Source organism: Symphalangus syndactylus, chromosome 2 (genome assembly GCF_028878055.3).
Source record: "Symphalangus syndactylus isolate Jambi chromosome 2, NHGRI_mSymSyn1-v2.1_pri, whole genome shotgun sequence".
Lineage (NCBI taxonomy): Eukaryota > Metazoa > Chordata > Mammalia > Primates > Hylobatidae > Symphalangus > Symphalangus syndactylus.
The window spans coordinates 133,025,811-133,049,628 of NC_072424.2; the positions used below are offsets into that span (position 1 = coordinate 133,025,811).

The following is a 23,818-nucleotide window of genomic DNA, read 5'->3' on the forward strand; positions in this document are numbered from 1 at the left end:
AAATAAAGATAGGTATTGTTCCATATGAGATTATCATTATTTTGAGAACCTGTTGATGAGGGTGCCAGATGTGACTACTGCATTACTCAAATCCAGCAAAAAACATTGAACAAAAACCATAATTAAAGGAGTATACAGGGTATCTGTGCTCACTTAAAGGCAAGTAGCCCTTGGCAGTACCCCTGCCTAATTAAGTTTCCAGGATATTAACATATAATTGATGTTTTATATGCTTATGACGTTCCTCCCAGAAGCTACAACTTTTTTGAAACCAGATTCCATGCATTGTTGTAAGCCAATATTAGAAGAGAAAGTGTAGGGCTTTCTAAGCATGAAGAGGATGTGATTTCAGACAAAATCATAGTGCCTGGACCCTGTCTCCCTGCCCCCATCACATTCTTCATAAGCGATGAAAGGCATCTTTGATCCATGAAACCTGAAAAAGCAGCCATCAGTAGAAGTAAGTGTGACTGCTGAAGGTGTCATAAGATACTAATGTACCAATAGGGAATGGGATGCAAGGCTGCCCAGCCTCAGTAGCCCCCTTGGCTGGCTGAGCATCTTTGTGGGCTCTGCTTTTAAGTGGAAACAAAAGATTGCAGATGGTAGGCTGGGTGTGGTGGCTCACGCCTGTAATCCCAGCACTTTGGGAGGCCGAGGCAGGCAGATCACTTGAGGTCAGGAGTTTGAGACCAGCCTGACCAACATGGTGAAACCCTGTCTCTACTAAAAACAATTAGCTGGGCGTGGTAGTGCACGCCTGTAATCCCAGCTACTCGGGAGGCTGAGGCAGGAGAATCACTTGAACCCAGGAGGCGGAGGTTGCAGTAAGCAGAGATTGTGCCACTGCCCTGCAGCCTGAGCAACAAGAGCGGAACTCCATCTCGGGTGGGGGTGGAGGGCAGGGAAGAAAAAAGATTGCAGATGGTGAAATTTAAATGCTTAAAAAAATCTTTAAGAATTCATAATTTGCCTGCAACAAATTCAGGTGGTGACATAGTCCCCTTCATTCCCCCAAGTCAGAGCCTGTGCCCCTGTGTATCTGTCCCCGTCAGTGAAACTGTGGCTTGGTTTCTTCTGGAGAAGAATAATCCAGGGCAAGTCAAGCTGTTTGTTTTGCACCCCTGTCTCTGTTGCTGAGTTGCTGTCACCTTGAGTTGGCTCTGATTGTCCTGTGGCAAAGGCCATCCCAAATAGTACATTTGCAGTATGTGCTCGGAGAGTGGGATACATAAGAAATAGGAGAGTTAACTAGAAGGATTTTCCCTCCTGCTCTACTAAGTTGGAAAGGAAAGTAGATGTTTGTCTCTTAATTTGCTGTTGCACAAAGTGAAAAGATACTTGGACCAGAATTGCTGGAGCTTTCCATGCACTCACAGTGGGCTTTGGAAAAATCATTCACTCCCCTGAATCCTTATTTGTTAAGAAAGTGGGATTCCATTTCCACAGCTGTTTCATGGCTGTGAGGTGAAATAGACTAGGCATGCGGAAGGGCTTTGTAAACTGCAGGGATGCTGAGCCAGTCTGCGGAGACTTAGCCCATGGCGAATACAATGTGTTTTAAATACATCACTTCATTTAAACCCATTTTCCCCACAACCCTATTGAACAGATATTACCAGCCCCATTTAGCATGAGAAAACTCAAATCCAGAGATGTCGACTAGCAGGCCAGTGTGTCCTAGGCAGTGACTGTACCACGGATCGCACCCAGCCCTGCCAGCTTCTAAAGCACTTCTTCCCATGACACCACACTGCCTAGTAAGGAGAATATGGCACTGCGTGTAGAAGAAAGGGGAGAAAACTGTGTTTAAATATCAGACTCATGGCATGTGGGTGTATTCACTCTTGAATTGATTTAAAGGTAGAGCGACTGTATTTGTGAAATTGCAAGGTACGATGTTAGAAATCCGGACACGACTTTTTGGTTCTCTAGCTTAATTTACAAAGTTGGCTACACCCCCATCGACAAGAGGAATCTGTGAGGATATAGAGACCCAAGGCTTATGTTCCAAAAGCAGGTAGACTGTGACAGCTGCAGAGACCCAGCGGAGGATACAGCCTCCTCAGCAGTCTAGAAGCGCATCTAAGATGCCCAAGGAGTGTCAGCAAGGAACTGGAATAGGCGCAACCGAATTATTTTCTGAGCATCTTAGAACTATTATCAGAGCAGAGTGCTTGGTCTGTACCTGGGAGCCAGGTGCTGCCCTATTTTTTGTTTTGTTTTCTAGGTTAAGGCAGCCGGGAATCTACATGGATTACAACTAGAAAGAAAATCAATTTCTAGGGAGCCAGAGAAAGGGAGGAAGGGCTTAGTTACGGGACAGTCTGGGCTCAGGTAGTTGGGCAGAGCTGTCCTAAGCAAAGCTGGGTGGACACAGCCTGAACTGTTAAGCCTAAGTGTGTGAGATCTCCCGCTTCCAGTATGCAACTGAATTTTGTCCTCAGTCTTCTGTAGGATAGACTTGACCTGCCCAGGAAATTGGTGGCTAACGGAGATTTGTCAGAGCTCTAGTGTGTCAAGAATTTGGTTATAGTTGCTGTTATTGACATATTTTGTCTTCAAATAAAGTGATAAAGATAATCTTTTGGCGCTTTATTGTCCAATCATGAATATATAAAAAGAAAAAAGTCTCAATACAGTCTCAGAGTATGTAACACTAAAGACCTTTCCTGGCTGGGCATGATGGCTCATGTCTGTTATCCCAAAACTTGGGGAGGCTGTTAATCAGAAGCAAAGCCGTATATTTCTTTCCGGGTGAAAAATGGGTTAGAGAAAATGCAGTTCCTGGCAGAGGAGGCATACATTAGACAGATTAGCCTTAAGGGTAGCATTGAAACTCCCAGAATTTTATGTGAAAGAGGTGGCTGGTTGTGTAGAAATGCTGCCCGGCCCTTGAAACTTCCTTGGCAGAGAGAACATCTTATTCATTCCTGAATTCCGACCAAACTCCTGTTAAATAAGGAAACCGAGCAGAAGGCAGGCAGCGAGGACACACAAGCCCGACGCTCCTCCTGTTCCCACCGCTCTGCCACCAGCTGCTCAGTTGCTCCCTCCTGGGGAGCAGGGGCCCTGCCTGTGACTCTGGTCTGGGAAACCCCACAGCAGTGACCATGGCCCTTCCTCTCTCCAGCATGCAGCTCTGACATGCCTTCCTGGGGCATGCCCCCTAGGCACTGAGGATTTGCCACTTGGGATGTGCACATGCCCTCTGCCTTCTCAGGGAAGTATGTTCGCATTTCCTCCAGACAGCGGGTGGCCACTCCCCACCTCCTCCCTCTCTGACCATGACTGGAGCTGCTCATTCCAGCCCTGGCCTTCTGCACACCTCCCCTCGTTGTTACTCTTCCCATAGCCCTTGCCACTTTATTGAGATACTGAGTTTTGTTGTCACTGTGCCTGTTGCCTTTTTCTGCCTTTTATCCTCACACCCAGAACAGAGCCTGGCAGACAGGAGGTGCCCAGTAAGAAACTGCTGATGAGATGAATTTGACTGTTCTTGCCCTTCCTTTGGGGCACTCGGAAAATTTTTTCTTCCATACTTGTAAAAATAGAAGAACCTGAGACATTGAATGCCCTGTGCAAATTATAACTTTCATTGAGCCCTGGCCTTCATGGAATCCTTGTACTATGCTAAGTATTTTTACATATTTTATCTCACTGAATGCTCTCGACCACCCTTTAAATGTGATCCCTGCTTTTATAGGCAAGTAAACTGAGTCATGGAGCAGTTAGCCACGATCACACAGCTGATCATGGCCATGGCCAAGGTTTGTTATAACTCCAGAGCCTGTGTGCCTAAGTCTTCTGTCTTGAAAGAAGTAATTATTGAAGAAAAGCTTAGTCTCAAGCACATTCTGAGGCCCTTGGTGTGAGTTTCACACTTACAGTGGGATCGTGAAAAGGGGCAGAGCCCAGGTGTATTAGTTCATTTTCATACCACTGCAAAGAAATACCCGAGACTGGGTAATTTATAAAGAAAAAGAAGCTTAATGGACTCACAGTTCCACATGGCTGGGGAGGCCTCACAATCATGGGGGAAGGTGAAGGAGGAGCAAAGTCACATCTTACATGGCGGCAGGCAAGAGAGCGTGTGCAGGGGAACTGCCCTTTATAAAACCATCAGATCTCATGAGACTTATTCACTATCACGAGTACAGCATGGGAGAAACCCACCCCCATGATTCAATTACCTCCCACCAAGTCCCTCCCATGACACATGGGAATCATTACAATTCAAGGTGAGATTTGGGTGGGGACAGAGCCAAACCATATCACCAGGTGACACCTGTACCACCGAGAGTGCAAATCCGCCACATAGCCCATCATGCTGTCACCTGTAAGCTGTGTGTCCAGTAGGCAGCAGGCGCTGCTGAACTCACCTCCAGGTGGGTCTCCTCCACCCACCCCTGCTCTCCCCTGAGCTCGTCTCCTTCACAGAAAGTTCACCACCTCATGCCCCTCTTGTCTTTGAGGTGTCCACAGTTCCTAACTCGCACCTGCCAGACCCTGCCTCTCTCTCCTGCCTTGGGCCACAGTTACACTAGCCTTCAGTTCCTGACACACTCTGTGCTTCCCCCAGCCCCAAGCTGTGCATAGTTTAGCTGACTTTAACGCTGGCTCCAGTGTTAGCTATTCCTGTCCTTGCTCCAACCAGAGTTGCTCTCTCTGTTGTGTTTCCGTAGGACCCCTCACTTTAGGCACTGGTCACCTTTGAATGACTTGCTCAAAGCTTGTCTTCCCAGCCAGACTCAAGGAGCGATTATGCCAGTCTTGTTCATCACAGTGTCTTTATGGAAGCAGAATGTCTTATCAGGCCTTTTCTGCCTCAAATAATTTTTTTTAAGTGGTAGGAAAAGATTCCATTAAACATTGTAAAAATTCAACTGCTATAAAAAATGAGAAAACTCAGATAAGCCAAAAGATTAAAATAACTTGAAAGGCAGTGTTAACCACTGCATTTATTATACATGTAGTTCAATTTTATAAAAATCTATGCATACATATTTATATATAGTAAATATAGATAAAATTACTTTCAAATTACTTTAAAATGGCAGACCTACTTTTCTTTTTTTTTTTTTTTGAGATGGAGTCTTGCTCTGTCACCCAAGCTGGAGTACAGTGGCACGATCTTGGCTCGCTGCAACCTGTGCCTCCCAGGTTCAAGCAATCCTCCCAACTCAGCCTCCTGAGTAGCTGGGATTACAGGCGTGTGCCACCAAGCCTGGCTAATTTTTTTTTGTATTTTTAGTAGAGATGGGGTTTCGCCATGTTGGCCAGGCTGGTCTCAAACTCCTGACATCAAGTGATCTGCCTGCCTCAGCCTCCCAAAGTGCTGGGATTATAGGCGTGAGCCACTGCACCCGGCCCTACTTTCTTCCCTTACCAGTGAATCACGTCCTTTTCTTCTGGTCAGCAGATGTTGGTCTCTGGCATCACTGGCAGCTGCTGCACATGGCTCCTCTTCATACCACAATTTCTTTAGGTGACTATTTACTTTCACAGTTTATGTTCTCATTCTGCCCAGGAAATAGAACCTTTGGAAATGCAACTGTCTAGTCTAGAAGACAAATAATATGGGGCTCTTTGGAGCAGCATTTCTTCATCCTTTTTATACCATTTTGATAAATATAAAATTTCATACAATTTCCCTGGAGTATTCAGTGTATCGCTATAAAATGAATGGTTTGTCCTCAACTTTACATGTCACTAGTCATCTTGAACCTGTTTTTTAACTCCCACCGCACCCTGCCAAGGGGCTGATGTGCTGCCCTTTTCCTCCTCCGCTCCACGGAGCGTGCCAGTCCAGGAGAAACTGGATGTGGTGTTGCCCTCTATTGGCCTGTGGGCCCTGCCAGCTTCCCCCCAAGCACTTAACAGAGTTAAGCCCTGAAATCCTGACCTGGCTGCAGTGGGGTGGCCCAGGGTAGCTGCAGCTGGATGTGCAGACCAGGGGCCCCTTGTTCCCACTGTGCAGTCCAGGTGTGCAGGATCCACCTCCACTCAAGAGCATCGTCTGTGTCAGGCACGGTGGTTTGCACCTGTAATCAATCGCAGCACTTTGGGAGGACAGGGCAGGTGCATCACCTGAGGTCAGGAGTTTGAGATCAGCCTGACCAACATGATGAAACTCAAACCCCGTTTCTACTAAAAATACAAAGATTAGCCAGGCTTGGTGGCATGCGCCTGTAATCCCAGCTACGTGGGAGGCTGAGGCAGGAGAATTGCTTGAACCTGGGAGGCAGACGTTGCACTGAGCCGAGATAGTGCCACTGCACTCCCACCTGGGTGACAGAGTGAGACTCCGTCTCAAAAAAAAAAAAAAAAAAACTGGGGAAGTCATCATTCAGCCCTCTGTGGTCCTTCCAGATTCCATCCCTGCCAGTGATATTTGGGGATAATACTAGATCTTTCTGTAAGTTAGACAGTGACTTTTACGAAGTTCAGAGTGAGTTCAGAAAAAGTCCTTTGTGCAATTTTTAGTCTTTTTTTTTTTCCCATTTTCCTAAAGGGAACTTTTCTGACTTAATGAATTTGCTCGAATGTGACAGCTGACAGTGTCCGTTGCGCTCTGAGATTATTTAGTAGTGCAGCCTCCTCATGCCTTCCAGACAATGAACTGGGAATATTGTAAGTGCTCAGTGTATGAGAACACAAACCATATAAACCACACCCTTTCTGGGGCTTGACTTTCCTTAGGGATAATTGACCGTTTATCCCAGGCCTAAATGTATTTTGTATTTTTTCTAGCATTCTATTTCGGTGCAGGAGGAGCAGCAGAACCCTAGTTCTTCTGACTGATGTCCTGGTTTGGGGAAACTCTGAGGACATTAGACTTGGATTCAGTCCAGGCTGATGGCTCAGCACAGAGTGGGTCAGGATTCAGTCCAGGCCTATGGCTCAACACAGAGTGGGTCAGCATGCAGAGGGAGAGGGGGCCGTGGGGGGCAGCCAGGGATCTGCCAAAAGAACATACTGCAAAGTGACGGGACCAGCTCACCGAACAGCATGGCAGTCTCTTTCCTTGTAGCTTTCTCTGTTGGTTACGTCTGTTACGGATCCTCCCAAAATGCTTTTCCTCTAAAGCAGGAATTGAAATGTAGTACACACTGCAAATGCTGTCCTTCATCCTTGTTTCTGTATGCCACATTACCCCAAATTATGCAGCACTTTTAAACCTTTTTTCTTAGACTGAAAGTTTTCTGAGCCCAAGCAATACAAACAGGTGCTTTTGACAAGAGTTTGCAGTACCCAGAATCCCTAAATGAGGCCACAGCTGCACCCTGAGCCAGGAAAGGCAGGCACGTAGCGCAGCTTCTGATGCAGTGGACTCCTGCCACATATTTCATGCAGTAGCTATGAAATTTCATGCATGGTCTTGAAATAGTTCTGGGTGAGGTGATGTGCCTATCCCATAGTAGTTTAAAGATTCCAAAACTCACAGGAAACTTGAAAGGCCTCAGGCTGTGATGTCTCTGAATAAGACAAAAGAGAATATCAAAGTTGTTGTGATCAAGGGAATAGATTTCACAAACTCTCATCAAGAGGAGGCCGTCATGGTATTTTTCTAATGAAAAGTATTGTGCTGAGCCCAGGTTAGAAGGTTCATCTGAGTGACTCAGAGCTTGGTTTGACAAAGACTCTGTCCCTGCGTCCCTTCAAAGAGGGTCTGGGCGAGCTGCTTGATCGTCCTAAGCAGTTTTCTTGCCACTCCTAAGAAATGGGTTTATGGGCTCCTTGAAAATAGACAGGAAGATGTCCTTATCCATGCATTAAAACAAAAATAACTGCTTAGACGTCTGCCTGAATTCAAAGCTCTTGAGTGGGATGCTCCTCATCTATAAATAAGATAAAATAATTTTTTTTAATTAATGTATTTATTTTTATTTTTTTATTTTTTATTATTATTATACTTTAAGTTTTAGGGTACATGTGCACAATGTGCAGGTTCGTTACATATGTATCTATGTGCCATGTTGGTGTGCTGCACCCATTAACTCGTCATTTAGCATTAGGTATATCTCCTAATGCTGTCCCTCCCCCCTCCCCCCACCTGATAAAATCATTTTCAAGCAGGGATCAACCTTAGTATAACCTTAAAAACCTGACCTAAAGGCCTGGCATGGTGGCTCACGCCTATAATCCCAGCAGTTTGGTGGGAGGATCGCTTGAGTTCAGGAGTTTGAGACCAGCCTGGGCAACATAGTGAGACCCCCCTTCTCTACTAAAAATCAAAAGAATTAGCTGGGTGTGGTGGCATGTGCCTGGAGTTACAGCTGCTTGGGAGGCTGAGGTGGGAGGGTCGCTTAATTTCAGGAGTTTGAGGCTGCAGTGAGCTATGATTGTACCACAGCACTCCAGCCTGGGTGGCAGAGTGAGACTGTCTCAAAGAAACAAAACAAAAACAATTTGAAAGAAAATTTTTTTTGGGGGTGGGGTTCAATATCATTGCCTTTCCAGATAGCATAATTTTTGGAAAAAATGTTTTCATTTAATCTTTTTATGACTTCTTAAGGAAAATACTGGTTTCATGCTCTTTTATGAAAGCTGAGGCCCATGATGGACCCAAGTTTGTAGCATTGATTGCTACAAACTGGAAAAAAACAATCTGAGGCCCCCATTTCAAGTGCCCATGTTTTTTATTCTGCGTACGCACATCCTGTTAGGCCACTGAATCCTCACACACTCCCTGCCCTAACTTGTGATCATCTGTCTTTTGCTTTTATTTATTTACTTTTAGAGACAGGGACTTGCTCTGTCACTCAGTGGTGTCATCATAACTCACTGTAACCTTGAACTCCTGCCTCAGCATCCTGAGTGGCTGGGACCACAGGCATGTGCCACCACAGCCGGCTAATCTTTTTATCTTTTGTAAAGATGGGTTTCCCTATGTTGTCCAGGATGGTCTTGACCTCCTGGGCTCAAGCGATCCTCCTGCCTTAGCCTTCTGAGTAGCTGGGACCATAGGCATGTGCCACCATGGCTGGCTAATTTTTTTTATCTTTTGTAGCAATGGGTTTCCCTTATGTTGTTCAGCTGGTCTTGAACTCCTGGGCTCAAGTGATCCACCTGCCTCATTCTCCTAAAGTGTTGGGATTACAGGCATGAGCCATTGTGCCAGGCTAGTCTTTTGCTTTTAAAGCAGCATTCCTGGGGTGGGGGTGGAATAGGCTCAATAGATGTCCTAGTTGTCTGCATATGAGCTGTGTTTGCCTCTCTAAGCAGACGTGGTCTCCAGAGGCAGGTGGCTGCATCCCTAGAACACCTGGGGCTAGGACAGCCCTGACCACATGGGAGGCAGAGGCAGCAGGAGGCGTGAGGAACTAGATTGCTTTGCCTGGGCTCTGCTAAATACCTGGGAGTGGCAGGGGCTGTGCGGACAGCTAGAGAGGGGAACAGAGCTAGAGATGGAGCAGAGCTAGAGATGGAGCAGAGCTAGAGATGGAGCAGAGCTAGAGATGGAGCAGAGCTAGAGAGGGGACTGGAGCTACAGAGAGGAGCAGAGCTAGAGAGGGGAACAGGCCCTGTGCCATTTAAGGTCTCGCTGAAGCCTCCTTGCCCCTCAGCTGGAAAGCCCTGGAGAGTCATGGTAAAGCTACAATGCTGGCATGTTCTGTTGGAAACCTCCCGACTGTGCCTGGTGCACAGCAGCTGCTCAGCAAACACGAGTTTCCTTTTCTTCTTGACCCAAATGGCAATTGTAGCAGTTACTTGATTGAATAGGCATTCCTGCTGCCTTTTCATCAGGAAGGACACTGAAGACTTAGAATTGAGACTTGCCCAGGAGTGCACGGAAGGCTGGGGGTTGAGCCTGGACTGCAGCCCGGGCCTTCTGACTCTCATCTGTGCTTTTCAGGCCTATCACCACATATGCATGTGAAGATATCCCAGCCCGGATAATCACTATTCCTATAAAGTGCTGATCAGGTCCACCCAGAATGTCCCTCTAATGTTTATAAACATCATGAACAATGGATGAACTGAAATGTAATCACCCGAGTGACTCCTTCAGATACAATCTGAAAAGACACACTTATAATTACTCTTCTTCTTTTGGAGGCCCTGCCTCCTTTTGGTCCCAAGTAATGCTCACCAACTCCTTTAGACAACAGCTAAAATGTTAAGTGTACAAAAGTTGGCTTTCTAGCACTTGAACACTTAATTGTGGTACTTTAAGAAGTAGATTTGCTATGAAAAATCTCAGCTAACATTCACTTTTTGGGAGTTAATCTTACCAGAAAAGTTCATAAAATGAATTCTGGTTTTCTAAAATGGCAAGATACTTTATTTGTAAGATCTTGTTACTTTAACACTGCATTGTTAGGTGTGATTTTTGACATCCCAGTAAAGCAAAGCCATAATCTCACCAGATGCCATTTAACTTATGATGCATTTTATCAGATCTTATTTTATACAGTATATTCAATCTTAATATAGATTCTATAGCCCTGGGAACTGTTAGTTTTCAGGACTGCAGAATTATATTGTCTGAGCTTGTGGCGCAAATCCCAGTATAGAGATTTCAAATCAGTGAGTCTTGGAGTCTGAGTATTATCATCATGAACGTTTTAGCTCAGTTCATAGGAGGCCACACCCAGAACACCAGAGTCATGGCTGTGATTCCATCGATTTCCTCTAGCCCGTGAGCTCAGTCCACATACCTCAGTGGGGACCCTGGGACAGGTGATCCCACTGGAGCCAGCACCACTCCCAGAAATCCAAGCAGAATGCAAGCTGTATGAAGAGTAGACCAGCAGTTCTCATGCGGGCCACACATTAGCAACACTTGGGGGAGTTTTTTAAGAAACACCCATGACAGCCAGGCATGGTGGCTCACGCCTGTAATCCCAGCACTTTGGGAGGCTGAGGTGGGCAGATCATCTGAGGTCAGGGGTTTAAGACCAGCCTGGCCAACATGGCAAAACCCTGTCTCCACTAAAAATACAAAAAGTAGCCAGGTGTGGTGGTGGGCACTTGTAATCCCAGCTACTTGGGAGGCTGAGGCAGGAGAATTGCTTGCACCTGGGAGGTGGAGGTTGCAGTGAGCTGAGACTGTGCCACTGCACTCTAGCCTGGGTGACAGAGCAAGACTCTGTCTCAAAAAAATAAAAGAGCAAGTCACATCTTACATGGATGGCAGCAGGCAAAGAGAGGGCTTGTGCAGAGAAACTCCTGTTGTTAAAAATCATCAGATCTTGTGAGATCTATTCACTATTACAAGAACAGCACGGGAAAGGCCCACCCCCATGATTCAATCATCTCCCACTGGGCCGCTCCCACAATACATGAGAATTATGGGAGCTACACGATGGGATTTGGGTGGGGACACAGCCAAACCATATCATTTTGCCCTGGCCCCTCCCAAATCTCATATCTTCACATTTGAAAACCAATCATGCCTTCCCAACAGTCCCCCAAAGTCTTAACTCATTTCAGCATTAACCCAAAAGTCTACAGTCTAAAATCTCATCCCAGAGAAGGCAAGTCCCTTCCACCTATGAGCCTGTAAAATCAAAAACAAGTTAGTTACTTCCTAGATACAATGGGGGTACAGGCATTGGGTAAATATAGCCACTCCAAATGGGAGAAATTGGCCAAAACAAAGGGGCTACAGGCCCCATGCAATTCCAAAATCCAGCAGGACAGTGAAATCTTAAAGCTCCAAAATGATCTCCTTTGACTCCATGTCTCACATCCAGGTCACGCAGATGCAAGAGGTGGGTTCTCATGGTCTTGGGTAGCTCTGTCCCTGTGGCTTTATAGGATACAGCCTCCCTCCTGGCTGCCTTCACAGGCTGGTGTTGAGTATCTACAGCTTTGCCAGGCACAGGGTGCAAGATGTCAGTGGATCTGGGCTCTGGAGGATGGTGGCCCTCTTGTCACAGCTCCACTAGGCGGTGTCCCAGTAGGGACTCTGTGTGGGGCTCCAACCCCACATTTCCCTTCTGCACTGCCCTAGTGGAGGTTCCCCATGAGAGCCCTGCCCCTGCAGCAAACTTCTGCCTGGACATCCAGGCATTTCCATACATTCTCTGAAATCTAGGTGGAGGTTCTGAAACCCCAATTCTTGACTTACGTGCGTTGGCAGGCTCAACACCACATGGAAGCTATGAGGGCTTGAGACTTGCACCCTCTGAAGCCATGGCCCAAGCTCTGTGTTGGCTCCTCTCAGCCATGGTTGGAGTGGCTGGGACTCAGGGCACCAATTCCCTAGGCTGCACACAGCATGGGGATCCTGGGCTTGGCCCAGGAAACCACTTTTTCCTCCTAGGCCTCCGGGCCTGTGATGGGAAGGGCTGCCAAGACCTCTGACATGCCCTGGAGACATTTTCGTCATTGTCTTGGGGGTTAACATTCAGTTCCTCTTTGCTTATGCAAATTTCTGCAGCCAGCTTAGATTTCTCCTTAGAAAATGGGATTTTCTTTTCTATTGCATTGTCAGGCTACAAATATTCCAAAGTTTTATGCTCTGCCTCCTCTATAAGGCTGAATGCCTTTACCAGCACTCAAGTCACATCTTGAATTCTTTGCTGCTTAGAAATTTCTTCTGCCAGATACCTTAAATCATCTCTCAAGTTCAAAGTTCCACAAATCTCTAGGGCAGGGGCAAAATGCCACCAATCTGTTGGCTAAAACATAACAAGAGTCACCTTTGCTCCAGTTCCCAACAAGTTCCTCATCTCTATCTGAGACCACCTCAGCCTGGACCTTATCATTCATATCACTATCAGCATTTTTGTCAAAGCCATTCAACAAGTCTCTAGGAAGTTCCAAACTTTTCCACATTTTCCTGTCTTCTTCTGAGCCCTCCAAACTGTTCCAGCCTCTGCCTGTTACCCAGCTCTGAAGTTGCCTCCACATTTTCAGTTATCTTTTCAGCAGTGCCCCACTCAAAAGAGAAGCGATTCCACTGAAGGAGCTCAGCCATCTGGGAGTTCCCATGGCAGACATCTGTTAGGGTCTCACCCTTACCTGCCCCTTGAGGTAGGCCTGGAACATTACTGGGCTCCTTTTCCCACTGCACCTTTGGCACATTCTCTGGTTCTCCCTTGGAGCACGCTCCCTCTAGGACATGTTACAACCCTTTCACTGACGCCTTCCTGGACAACCGATTCCAAAATGCTGCCTCTATTCATTTAATGTTTATTATAACTCTTCATTTGTTCCACAGAAGTCTGTTGATTCCAGACTGCCTTAGGCTATGTTTTGGGGTTTCCAGCCTTCGTGAGTCTTACCTCTTTGTGTAGGAACTGTCTTCTACTTTGGAGATGAGCAGGCCCTCAGTTGATGCCCACTGAATTGAACTGAAAGACTAGCCAGATATCAATGTTGAGTTTTAATGTGGATTGTATATTTCCATCATATGACAACACTGTGTTGGCGGGGCTTGGGGCATAGAACAGGGCAGTTGAGAGTGGCCTCTTTTTATTTTGGGGTGCTTCAGTTTGTCAAGAGACTGTATAAAAAGCATGCATTGGGCTACCAAGTTTGACCAACATGCTTGTGTAAGCTGTGTTCTGTAATATCCAAGGAAAGAAAATGAATTACGTGAATATTAAGTGATGCTTCTGAGAAGTTCAGCTTCTTACCCAAGACAGAGATGGATAGAGGTCAGGCATGAAGGCATTTAAGCTGAGAAAAGGAGAGTTTTTTTAGTTGACAGTCGGAAAGTTGCTGGCTGTTAATGGATGCCAGTCATTTGTGTTGGGACTCAGCTGTGTTGTTCAGTAAGAATTTCAGTGCAGCAGAGGTGGGCCCAGTACTTCCTGTGCCGGCCAGTGAGCTGGCTGCTGGTGGAGACGTGAAAGAAAGAAGCCACCCTGCCCTCACTGGGCTTCCAGACGGGGAGGTGGTGAGGTGGGGTGGAGATGTGAGGGTGGAATGGAAAGAATGAGAAGTAAAAGGACACTTTGTAATCTGACCCTGCTCCAGCAACTGTGGAAGCGTTTCAGGGTAGACACCTGTGAGGCTTTCCAGCCAAAGGCAGGTGGATACAGATAGGCTGTCCTTGAGAAGGCGGCAGCACATGGTGCTTCTGTCTGAATAGGAGCTTGTGCCAAAGGCCAGCGGTCCCCCCAGACGGTCATGTTCCGTCTTGTCTCTTCATCTATGTGATTCCTTTCCCATGACTGGGAGCGAGTATTTCCTCTGAGCCCACACTCCCTAGGCCTGGCCCTGGCTCCCTGCTAAGACCAGCTTAGCTCCCTCCTCACAGAGGTTTCCCCTGGGGCTGGTTGATCCCTGGCCTCTCATCCTCGCCAGGCCTTATGTGTCCTCTGCTCCCTGCCTGTGCACTCTGCAGGGCTCTGCATCCCTTTAGGGCGAGGGTGTTACCATCTTCTACGCCATTACTAGCATGTGCACCAGCTCAAGACTTTCTCACTCATAATTCTACTTGCCACAAGACTGTGGAGCTGAGCGGTTAGATTGGAGGGCAGAACTCCAGGCCCACTGTGGCCAGGTTGTCCTGAAATTGCTCTTGGGCTGTGCCTCTCCTGTGTCTCTCCGGGCTGTTCTGTGTGGGAGATGGAAAACTGGATTAGGCCAACTATTGAGGGGACCGGGTGGGCCTGTTGAGGCCATCTGCTCTTGTTGCTCCCTAGAAAGCCATAACTTCTTGATTTCAGAGCTACCTCACCTTTCCTGCAGAGGGTTAGCCCTAGGCAATGACTGTAATTTCAGGTCCAAAGACACATCTAACAGCTGATGTGACAATGGAGAGCCTCGTGTGTTAACACTGAACATGAGTGTGGGCGCACATCTTCCTTACTCAGATCTGAAATGATAGCCAGAGGGGTTTGAGGTGAATGAAACCCTTTGCCCTACACAGAGTCCCCTCTGAGATTCCTGCTGAGCACAGACGGAGACACTTGGTGCCCTTGGGGGCAGCAGATACTAACAGGGAGGGGCCCGTGCATTATTTTCCACCTCTTGTCCTCTCTCAGAGTGCTGAGCAGATCACTGCACTGTGCAGGAGTTTTAACGACAGTCAGGCCAACGGCATGGAAGGACCGCGGGAGAGTCAGGATCCTCCTCCAAGGCCTCTGGCCCACCACCTCTCTGATGCAGACCGCCTCCGCAAAGTCATCCAGGAGCTTGTGGACACAGAGAAGTCCTACGTGAAGGTAAGGGAAGAGCTGGGCATTTGTGCATTCGTGCCTCTTTGCTGATGGCGAGTGGTATGCTGGCAGAGGTCCCCAGATCACCTCTGCCCAGGACACCTGCCACTCCCCGGGGGGGGACACTTGTTCCTTAAATCAGTGAATTGCTCAAGGAAGGGAGGGGAGGAGTGAGAGGGTGGAAGAGCTGAGGAGACTCAGAAAAAAATTAGATCCTTGGCTTATTTTGTTACCAAGGTAGCTTTCACTATGGAAACAGATGTTCTGGTTTGTCATTTGCAATCTGCGGGAAGGGAGTCTGTACTGGTTTAGTATAAGGGGAGAGAGATCATTTTAGGTGATGAGGAACTTGGGAACAATCTGTACATACTGACGGCTGATCCAGGCCCTACAGTCCCGGTGGTGGCCCGGGCCAGCCCTGCCTGGTGGTTGTCATCGGGTGGAACTGGGACGCACGCACTGGGGAGTGGTCAGCACGTGGGAATATCCTTGCACCATTATGAAGGGTCAGTTGCCGAGTATCTTGAGTACCCGAAGAATTCATTTCTCCATCTCATACGCCCCCAGTCAGTGGTTTGAGAAGGATGTTATGGGGAATACAGGAGTCTGGGGAGCAGAGTTCTTTTGCTTTGTTTCCTGGAGCTTTGGGACCATTTGAAGCTCGCTTCGTTTGTCAGTTACTGAAGCAGCGCGGCACGGTGCGGTGGGCTGAGGGTCCAGGCCTGGCTTTGCCTCCGTCTGGCTGCATGGTGGACAGCCCCCTTCAACTCCCTTATTTGGGGTCTGAGACACTCGGTCCCCCTTCTTCTCTAAATGTCTTCCAACTCTGATGTGCTGAGTCCATGAATTACGGCTTGGCACACACATGCGGCTATTACCTTTTTCTGCAAGACAGATCTCAGCTTCCCCTTTTGTTGATGTCACTGTTTTACCTGGACTTCACCTAAGGCCTTATTCACAGGTAGTTTCCCAAAGCCCCTTCTTTTGGTCTCAAAGGGGAGAAAGAAAAGTTAGGAGAGATGACAGTTTAGTTTCATTTTCCATTATGTCTTGTCCTGCATCTAGGGTGTGGAAATGAAGTGAACAGCTAGGCTGTTCGTTCTGAATAATCCCGTCTCCACAGTCACCTTTTTCCAAGTCGCTGTGTGGTGGTGTAGATATTTTGGAAGCTTCAGAGCCCTTCTGACATCTTGAGAATAGTCATGGAGCTCTTGCCCCCAGAGTCAAGGGCAGAGTTGACAGGAGAATCGATGTCCCTTTTTGTTAATAGTGTTGTTAGAGTTTTCCTATTAGGCCACGCTGCACCGGGAGGGTCACTTCAGTGACAGGCTGGCAGGGTACTCAGATGGTGTCATGTGTGAAGCAGACAAGGACCGACTCTCCCTTCTCTCTGCAAGAAACCTGCACTTTGTTTTCTTAGGGCCCCCTGGGTTGCAGCCCTTTGCCCCCCGCAGCTCCGCGCAGACCTGACCTTGCTGCCCAGTAAGTCCTCCTGGGCAGCACCAGCCTGTGAGGAATGACTGCCAGGCCCCAACACCCTCGGGCAAAATAACCCACACTTGGCGCCTGTTGTGATTCACACACACACCACCGTTTCTTAATTTCTTTTTTGTTGCTGACGTTTAACACAGAATCTTGTCATTTTTTAACCTGGATCCCCTGCATGCTCCTTGAAGTTTTTGACATCTGTGTGTTCCCTGAGATATGATTCAGTAACTTCTGTCATCTCCCTTCTCTGAGCGGTCTGGCGTGGAATATGGTGAGGGAAGGCCAGGGAGGTTTTTATGGTGAAAGCATCCGTGTCACAGGCCTTGCCTTTTGCTCTCCGAACTAAGGCCAGAAAGTTCTGGGGGCGCTTTGGGCTTTATAAAGCTCTGGGTCTTAGATTCCCCTCTGGGGAAGTGAGGGAGTTATTATAGCTGACTTTGCAGTCAACTGCCTCTAGTATTTTAGGACTCAAAATTCTTCAGAATAAAAATCTTTTCTATCACTAAACTATATCCTGGTCTTGCCTTCAAATTATTATTATTATTATTTTGGAGATGGAGTCTTGCTCTGTCACCCAGGCTGGAGTGCAGTGGCACGATCTTGGCTCACTGCAACCTCCATCTTCTGAGTTCAAGTGATTCTCCTGCCCCAATCTCCTGAGTAGCTGGGACTACAGGCACAGGCCACCACACCCAGCTATTTTTTTTTTTTTTTTTTTTTTTTTAGTAGAAACAAGCTTTCACCATGTTGGCTTGGCTGGTCTTGAACTCCTGACCTCAGGTGATCCACCTGCCTCTGCCTCCCAAAGTGCTGGGATTACAGGCATGAGCCACCACGCCCGGCTTTGCTTCAAATTATTAAACGAAATCTTTCGTTCATGGGTTTTGTAACTGCAGTCTACTCCCACTATACTGTCCTGCTGGAACCTTGTTTGCAAGAGACCCAAATATGGCTTAGAGTTTAGCCATTAGAGCTGCAGCTCTGTGGGAATTTTTTTTATTGCCTTTGAATATGTGAGTTTGAGATTCTTTGAATCAGTCAACCCCAAAGTTGAAGGGCTCCCCAGATCTTGACCCTCCCAGCTCCACGCTGGACCTCTCACTGTGCTCCCTGAGGCAGAAGCCAGGACCTGGGGTGCACTTGACATCAGTGCCACCCAGACCCCCTTCCTCTGCAGGGAAGTGAGTGCCCCTGCTGCAGTGGCCCAAAGAAAGGGTGTTTCTATCACCAAGACACTTACCTAAGCAGAGGGAATGATTGAGCTGTAAAGGTGTGGAATCCAGCTGTTGCCTGTATTGTGATATTAACCTCTTTGAATTAGGTGAGCAACAATCACTACTTTTGGGGTCAGGAATTTCAACAAAGGCTGGGTGTGGTGGCTCACGCCTGTAATGCTAGCACTTTGGGAGGCCAAGGCAGGAGGATCATCTGAGGTCAGGAGTTCAAGACCAGCCTGACCAACACGGTGAAACCCTGCCCCTACTAAAAATACAAAAATTAGATGAGTGTGGTGGAGCACACCTGTAGTCCCAGCTATGTGGGAGGCTGAGGCAGGAGAATCTCTTGAACCCAGGAGGCAGAGGTTACAGTGAGCTGAGATCGCGCCACTGCACTCCAGCCTGGGTGACAGAGCAAGACTCTGTCTCGAAAAAAAAAAAAAAAAGAATTTCAACAAGGCATAAACTTTATTATCCTGATGGGAGCCTTGGGGAGCTGCTGCCAGGTTGCTGCTACCCAAATCTCATGGGTATTTTGGAGACTAAAGCGTTGAAGACACTTTCTTCTATTTCCTTTCAGGATCTGAGCTGCCTCTTTGAATTATACTTGGAGCCACTTCAGAATGAGACCTTTCTTACCCAAGATGAGGTAAATAACATCACCTTCCTTCTGTCCAGTGATCCACGGTTAGTCTCTGTTTGCCTTTTAGCAGAACTCCTATGAGTATCTCTACTGATCCCAAAAGAACATCCCAAGACTTAAGGGTCTTCTGACAGTCCCAGGCATAGCCTCCTCCTAAACCACTGCTGTGGCCTCGGCTGCATGACCCGGTGGCAGAGCGTTTACAAAGGCAGAGGGACGGTTATGGTCTTTTTGAGGTAGAAGAGAGTGTGATCAGAAATTCCTTTTCAATACATACCTTTGTAATGTGAAACCACATAATTAGTTCTTTTCTGCTGACTTACATTTTTCTTGATTTGAATTCTGAGCATTTTACATCCACTTAAAAATTTACTGTAGAAATAGAGAATTATGGGGGATGGAGCTGTGAAACTTTCTATGTATAAGCCATATCCCATAATGAACGTGCTGTCTTCTTAAAGGATTCACTTTCTGTCTGCTTTTCTGTGAAGAATTTCCTTGTGATTTATTTGTGGGCCTAAGAGTTAGCGTGGTGTCCTGAACTTCATGGCTAATCCCCTCATTTCAAATCCTGATCTTCACATAGATGGAGTCACTTTTTGGAAGTTTGCCAGAGATGCTGGAGTTTCAGAAGGTGTTTCTGGAAACCCTGGAGGATGGGATTTCAGCATCATCTGACTTTAACACCCTAGAAACCCCCTCACAGTTTAGAGTAAGTATCTCAGATTTAGGCTTAAAGTAAAAATACGTGGCTGTGCTGCACAATTCTCTCATGAGAAATAATTTCTTGTCCTGTGACTATTGACTGTTTATTGTCCTGTGACTATTTCCTTGCACTGTTTTCCTCTGGCAGGTGGTAAAGGAAGGCTGTTATTTTTTTTCCTGGTGCACGTGCTTTTGGTAGTCAGAAGTCCGGCAGCACCTCCCGCCTGGTTGTTGACCACACACGTGCTCTTTTCCCAGCTGCTGTGAAGGATATGCAGGGTGGTTGCTTCTGAAACCAGAGCTCCTACCCTGCGCCCAATCCTGCTTCCCTCTGGTCATGTGGATCTGGGATTAAGAGAATAGGTTTCTAATTGCTGGGCTCAAGCCCTCTCTTCTGTGAAGCACCAGTGCTCCATAGCATCCGTGTAAGCTGCAGTGTGGCAGGAAGCCCCTCCAAGGGGACCTGGAACCATACAGACAGCATCACTCTCCCCAAGCAATGCAGAGTCGGCTTTATTAATGAACCTCTCAGATTGTTTACATCCCACCTTGTCAGCTGTATTTTTATAGAACTTTCTTTGTTTCTTGTCCTTGGATTGCACACTGTCAGTAGGCTCTGCTGCTGGAAACTTTGCAGTCAAGCCAGAGACCTGCCAGGGGAGTGCCTGGGTTGTTCCCCACCTCCTGTGTGTGGAGCAGGTCTGAACTGCTCTAAGGCATTAGTGCTATGGAATCTGACAGAAGCCACAGGGCCATCAAATGCCATAAGCCAGCACGCATTGATTAAACCATGTCTGATTTGACTTTCCCCTCTGCCCTTCTAGAAACTACTGTTTTCCCTTGGAGGCTCTTTCCTTTATTATGCGGACCACTTTAAACTGTACAGTGGATTCTGTGCTAACCATATCAAAGTACAGAAGGTTCTGGAGCGAGGTAAGTTGCTTACGCCTTTTATAGGTTTTTTTTCTTTCTTTTTTTTTTTTTTTGCATTTTTAACTGTTAGTAAAGGGTAAATCTGCATTTAACAAGTAGAGAGTAAGTGCAATTTTGATGTATTAAGGTCCATCCTTGACCTTGATAGTGACAAATATTAAAGGGAAAGGTTTCTGTTTCTGTCAGTTTATTGGTAGCCGGGAACAAGTGTGCCTAAGAGCAGAGATGTTGCTTTGCCAAGTGTCACTTTGCTGTCAGTTACATCTGGATTTTTTTCTTGCCAAATTCCTTTCTCTAAAAACTTGCAACCCCAAACCCTAGATGGGAGTAGAAAGAAATGCATGCTATGGTGTTTTTTGTTTGTTTGTTTGTTCTCCTTGTTAATCTTCTTAAGCCTGAGGAGCCACAACAACCTACTACCAAACTCACAAGAAGTGTGTCAGCTGAAAGTAAAGTCTCTCTGGTGCAACCGGAAAGAGCTCACATTTCCCAAAGGTTGCTCTTCGGTGTTTCCCTCTGCGCGGGCCTGGAGGGCACCTGGAAGTTTATCCTGATGCCCTTAGTGCTCATTCATGTCCACGGATGCAGCTCTGCCATTGGATTTTAATCCAGAAATCATGGTATCCCAGAAGAAAAGCCCCATGTTTAAAAACTGGGGTCTTAGAGTGCTTCAAATGAGCAAGACCCAGCCCAAATCCATCTTCTCCAGTTGCTTTAGACAGTTGTCTGAAGTCTGTTGCCATTTCCTCCCACAAACACCCTCTTTTTAATTAAATTTAATTAATTAATTTTAAAAATGTAAAAATATTTGTAGAAATGGGTCTCACTGTGTTGCCCAGGCTGGTCTCGAACTCCTGGCCTCAAGTAATCCTCCCATCTAGGCCTCCCAAAGTGCTGGGATTATAGGCATGGGCCACCACGCCTGGCCCACAAGCACCTTTGTATTGACAATCTATAGTACAATGAAAGCATACCAATGTACTTGTCAATACATATTGACAGTCAATGCAGTACTATGAAAGCATACCAATGGCTTGCTCCATTCCTCCTTTGTCATAAAGAGAGGTCCTCTCACCACCTACTTGGCCTGGTAATCACATTCAAAATGGCATTACATCTTCTAGAATGTTGTAGATTTTGATCTTACAACACAATCCCAAATAAGGGTGTATCTTCCTTCAGAGTAGCTACATTCCAAGCAACTGGTCATCCAATGCCAACTGGTGGAATCCAAGTAGCACTCGTGTATCTGCTGGTACTCAAACCAAATGCACCTGGATTCCTATATACATCCTTCATGGCACTCAGACAAAGGGGCAGTTTTCACTGCCAGAGAGGGTCCTACTGCCATGCCTGGTAGAAGGGAGCTGTGGCTGTAGGTATGTGAAAGGTGAATCTGCTTGGAGCTGTGGCGTGAAGGCTGTAGGCTGCAATGCCTGTCACCTTACTTTACAGGAGAAAAGATACTGCTTTCCAGATAGCCCTTAAGTGTACAGAATAGGAATAAGAAACAACTAGAGTGAGGCCAGTGGGAAAAACACTGGTTTATTTTCCTTTAAGAAATTTTTGTGGGTATGTTGTAGGGTCTGGATAACATTGCTTAATGGCTTTTTTGATGTTGTTTTTTTTGAGATGGAGTGTCACTTTGTTGCCTAGGCTAGAGTGCAGTGGCGCGATCTTGGCTCACTGCAACCTCCACCTCAGGAGTTCAGGTGATTCTCCTGCCTCAGCCTCCTGAGTAGCTGGGATTACAGGCGCCCACCATCATGCCCGGCTAATTTTTGTATTTTTAGTAGAGACGGGTTTCACCATGTTACCCAGGCTGGTCTCGAACTCCTGACCTCAGGTGATCTGCCCACCTCAGCCTCCCAAAGTGCTGGGATTACAGGTGTGAGCCACCGCACCTGGCCATGCTTCATAGCTTTTAATGAATTGTTTGAAACTCACTTTTTAGGCCACCTATAACAATACTTCTCATGGGTATGCATGAAATGTCTTTAAAGTCAGACATTCCTGCATTTTGAGTCGGTGTTACTCTTTGGCGTGCAGGCTGCATTCCATCCTCCGAAGCTCCCAGCACTCCAGGGCTCTGTCAGGGCTGTGAGGCGGAATCCCACGCTGACAGCTGGGTGCCTGACCCGCTGATGTGTTGGGGTTTTTATTAAAGAATGGCATTAGGAGGACTATAGAAATGGATGATCTATAAATATTAAAAGAGAAATGAAGAATTCACCCCACTGTGCTCTTCTAAGGTCTTTTATCCATCTGCTTGTAGCTAAAACTGACAAAGCCTTCAAGGCTTTTCTGGACGCCCGGAATCCCACCAAGCAGCATTCCTCCACGCTGGAGTCCTACCTCATCAAGCCTGTTCAGAGAGTGCTCAAGTACCCGCTGCTGCTCAAGGAGCTGGTGTCCCTGACGGACCAGGAGAGCGAGGAGCACTACCACCTGACGGGTGAGGAGGCGGCGGCACCTCCGGGCGAGGGCCTGCACAGGGCGGCAAGAGGCTGCCAGCTCACCTCTTCCCCGCCTAGTGGCACGTCCTAAATCACTTTTCAGTTCTGTGATGGTTAATCTTAGGTTTCATGTGAATATGTGAACGTAGCTAGGTGTCTGGTCACTCCTTTAGAGCTTACAAAATACTTGGGTAAAAATGATCTCATCCGGGTAGCCGCATACTCCTCCTTTGCAGGGATGATTCTGTCTTCACTCTCAAAATAAGTAAATTACCTTAGGTCACGTGGCTGTGAAACAGTGCCGCTGGAACTGAAAATCAGGCCTATTTTCCTACCACTTGGTTAAGTTTTGTGGGGTTCGCCGCCCGAGCTGCTGGTCGGATTTGTTGGGTGAGGCTCCACCTTGTGGAGATCTCTGAGCAGAGCTCGGCTTCGAAACCAAACTCCCAGTGATGGGTTATGCTTTCAAGTCGCTGCTGGTGTGTTACTTTTTGAACCTCTGAAATTACTGGCCTGAGACACAATTTGTCAAAAACACAAAGCCTTGCAGTTTGATAGTAAATAGAGGATCCTTAAAGAGGGGCTTTATTTGGGTTGGAGATAGTGATTTGTTCATATGTTGAAACTAGGAGGTCCAGTTAAACCATATATAATAAAATTTATGGGGAGAGAAAGAGACTTATTAACACTTTAGTATTACTGAATAATAAATACTGAGAAGAGCGTAAATTAAACTGGCTCTTTTTCCATGACAAGCATACTTTGGTATCAAAATCAACAAGAGGAAAGCACTTTTGTATGACACTTAAATTCTATAAGTAAATAATACAAATTATGTTCAGCATTCATCCTGTGTAAAAACTTCATTTTGTATTAAGATGATCTTTAGAAGGGTTTGATTTTAAAAACCTTCCTTCCAAACTTCCCTCCAGATAGAATTAAAATGTTGAATTGGGAGAAAAAAAGTATAAAGAATACTGAATTTAAAAGTGACCTAAAATTTTGCCTTTTGGTTTTCATAAAATAATGTATCCCTCATATTCCCTCATGGAAAGTTATGAACATATACCATATATAAATGCAAACAATTGTTCTGTCAGTCATGTACGGGGGTGTTTTAAAGTTCCATTTAAACCTAGATCCCAGTTCCCAGAAGGGGAAGCCAAACTCGAGAGCTGGTGCCCTAAGCCCAGCCAGTCTTGGGTTTGAAGCCTGGCTCCATTCTTGTGTTTTCCTCTCTGGAACTCTGGCAGA

The 23,818-nt window shown here is 46.6% G+C and overlaps 1 protein-coding gene across 1 annotated transcript in view; it reads left to right on the forward strand.

Annotated features, from left to right (window-relative positions):
• Positions 1-23,818, forward strand: part of TIAM2 (TIAM Rac1 associated GEF 2) — a 530,223-nt gene that overhangs the window by 497,616 nt on the left and 8,789 nt on the right. Inside the window, 5 exon segments of the mRNA XM_055267826.2 lie at positions 14,949-15,128; positions 18,408-18,476; positions 19,057-19,182; positions 20,000-20,108; positions 22,384-22,563. Of these exon segments, the coding sequence (XP_055123801.1) occupies positions 14,949-15,128; positions 18,408-18,476; positions 19,057-19,182; positions 20,000-20,108; positions 22,384-22,563 (664 nt within the window).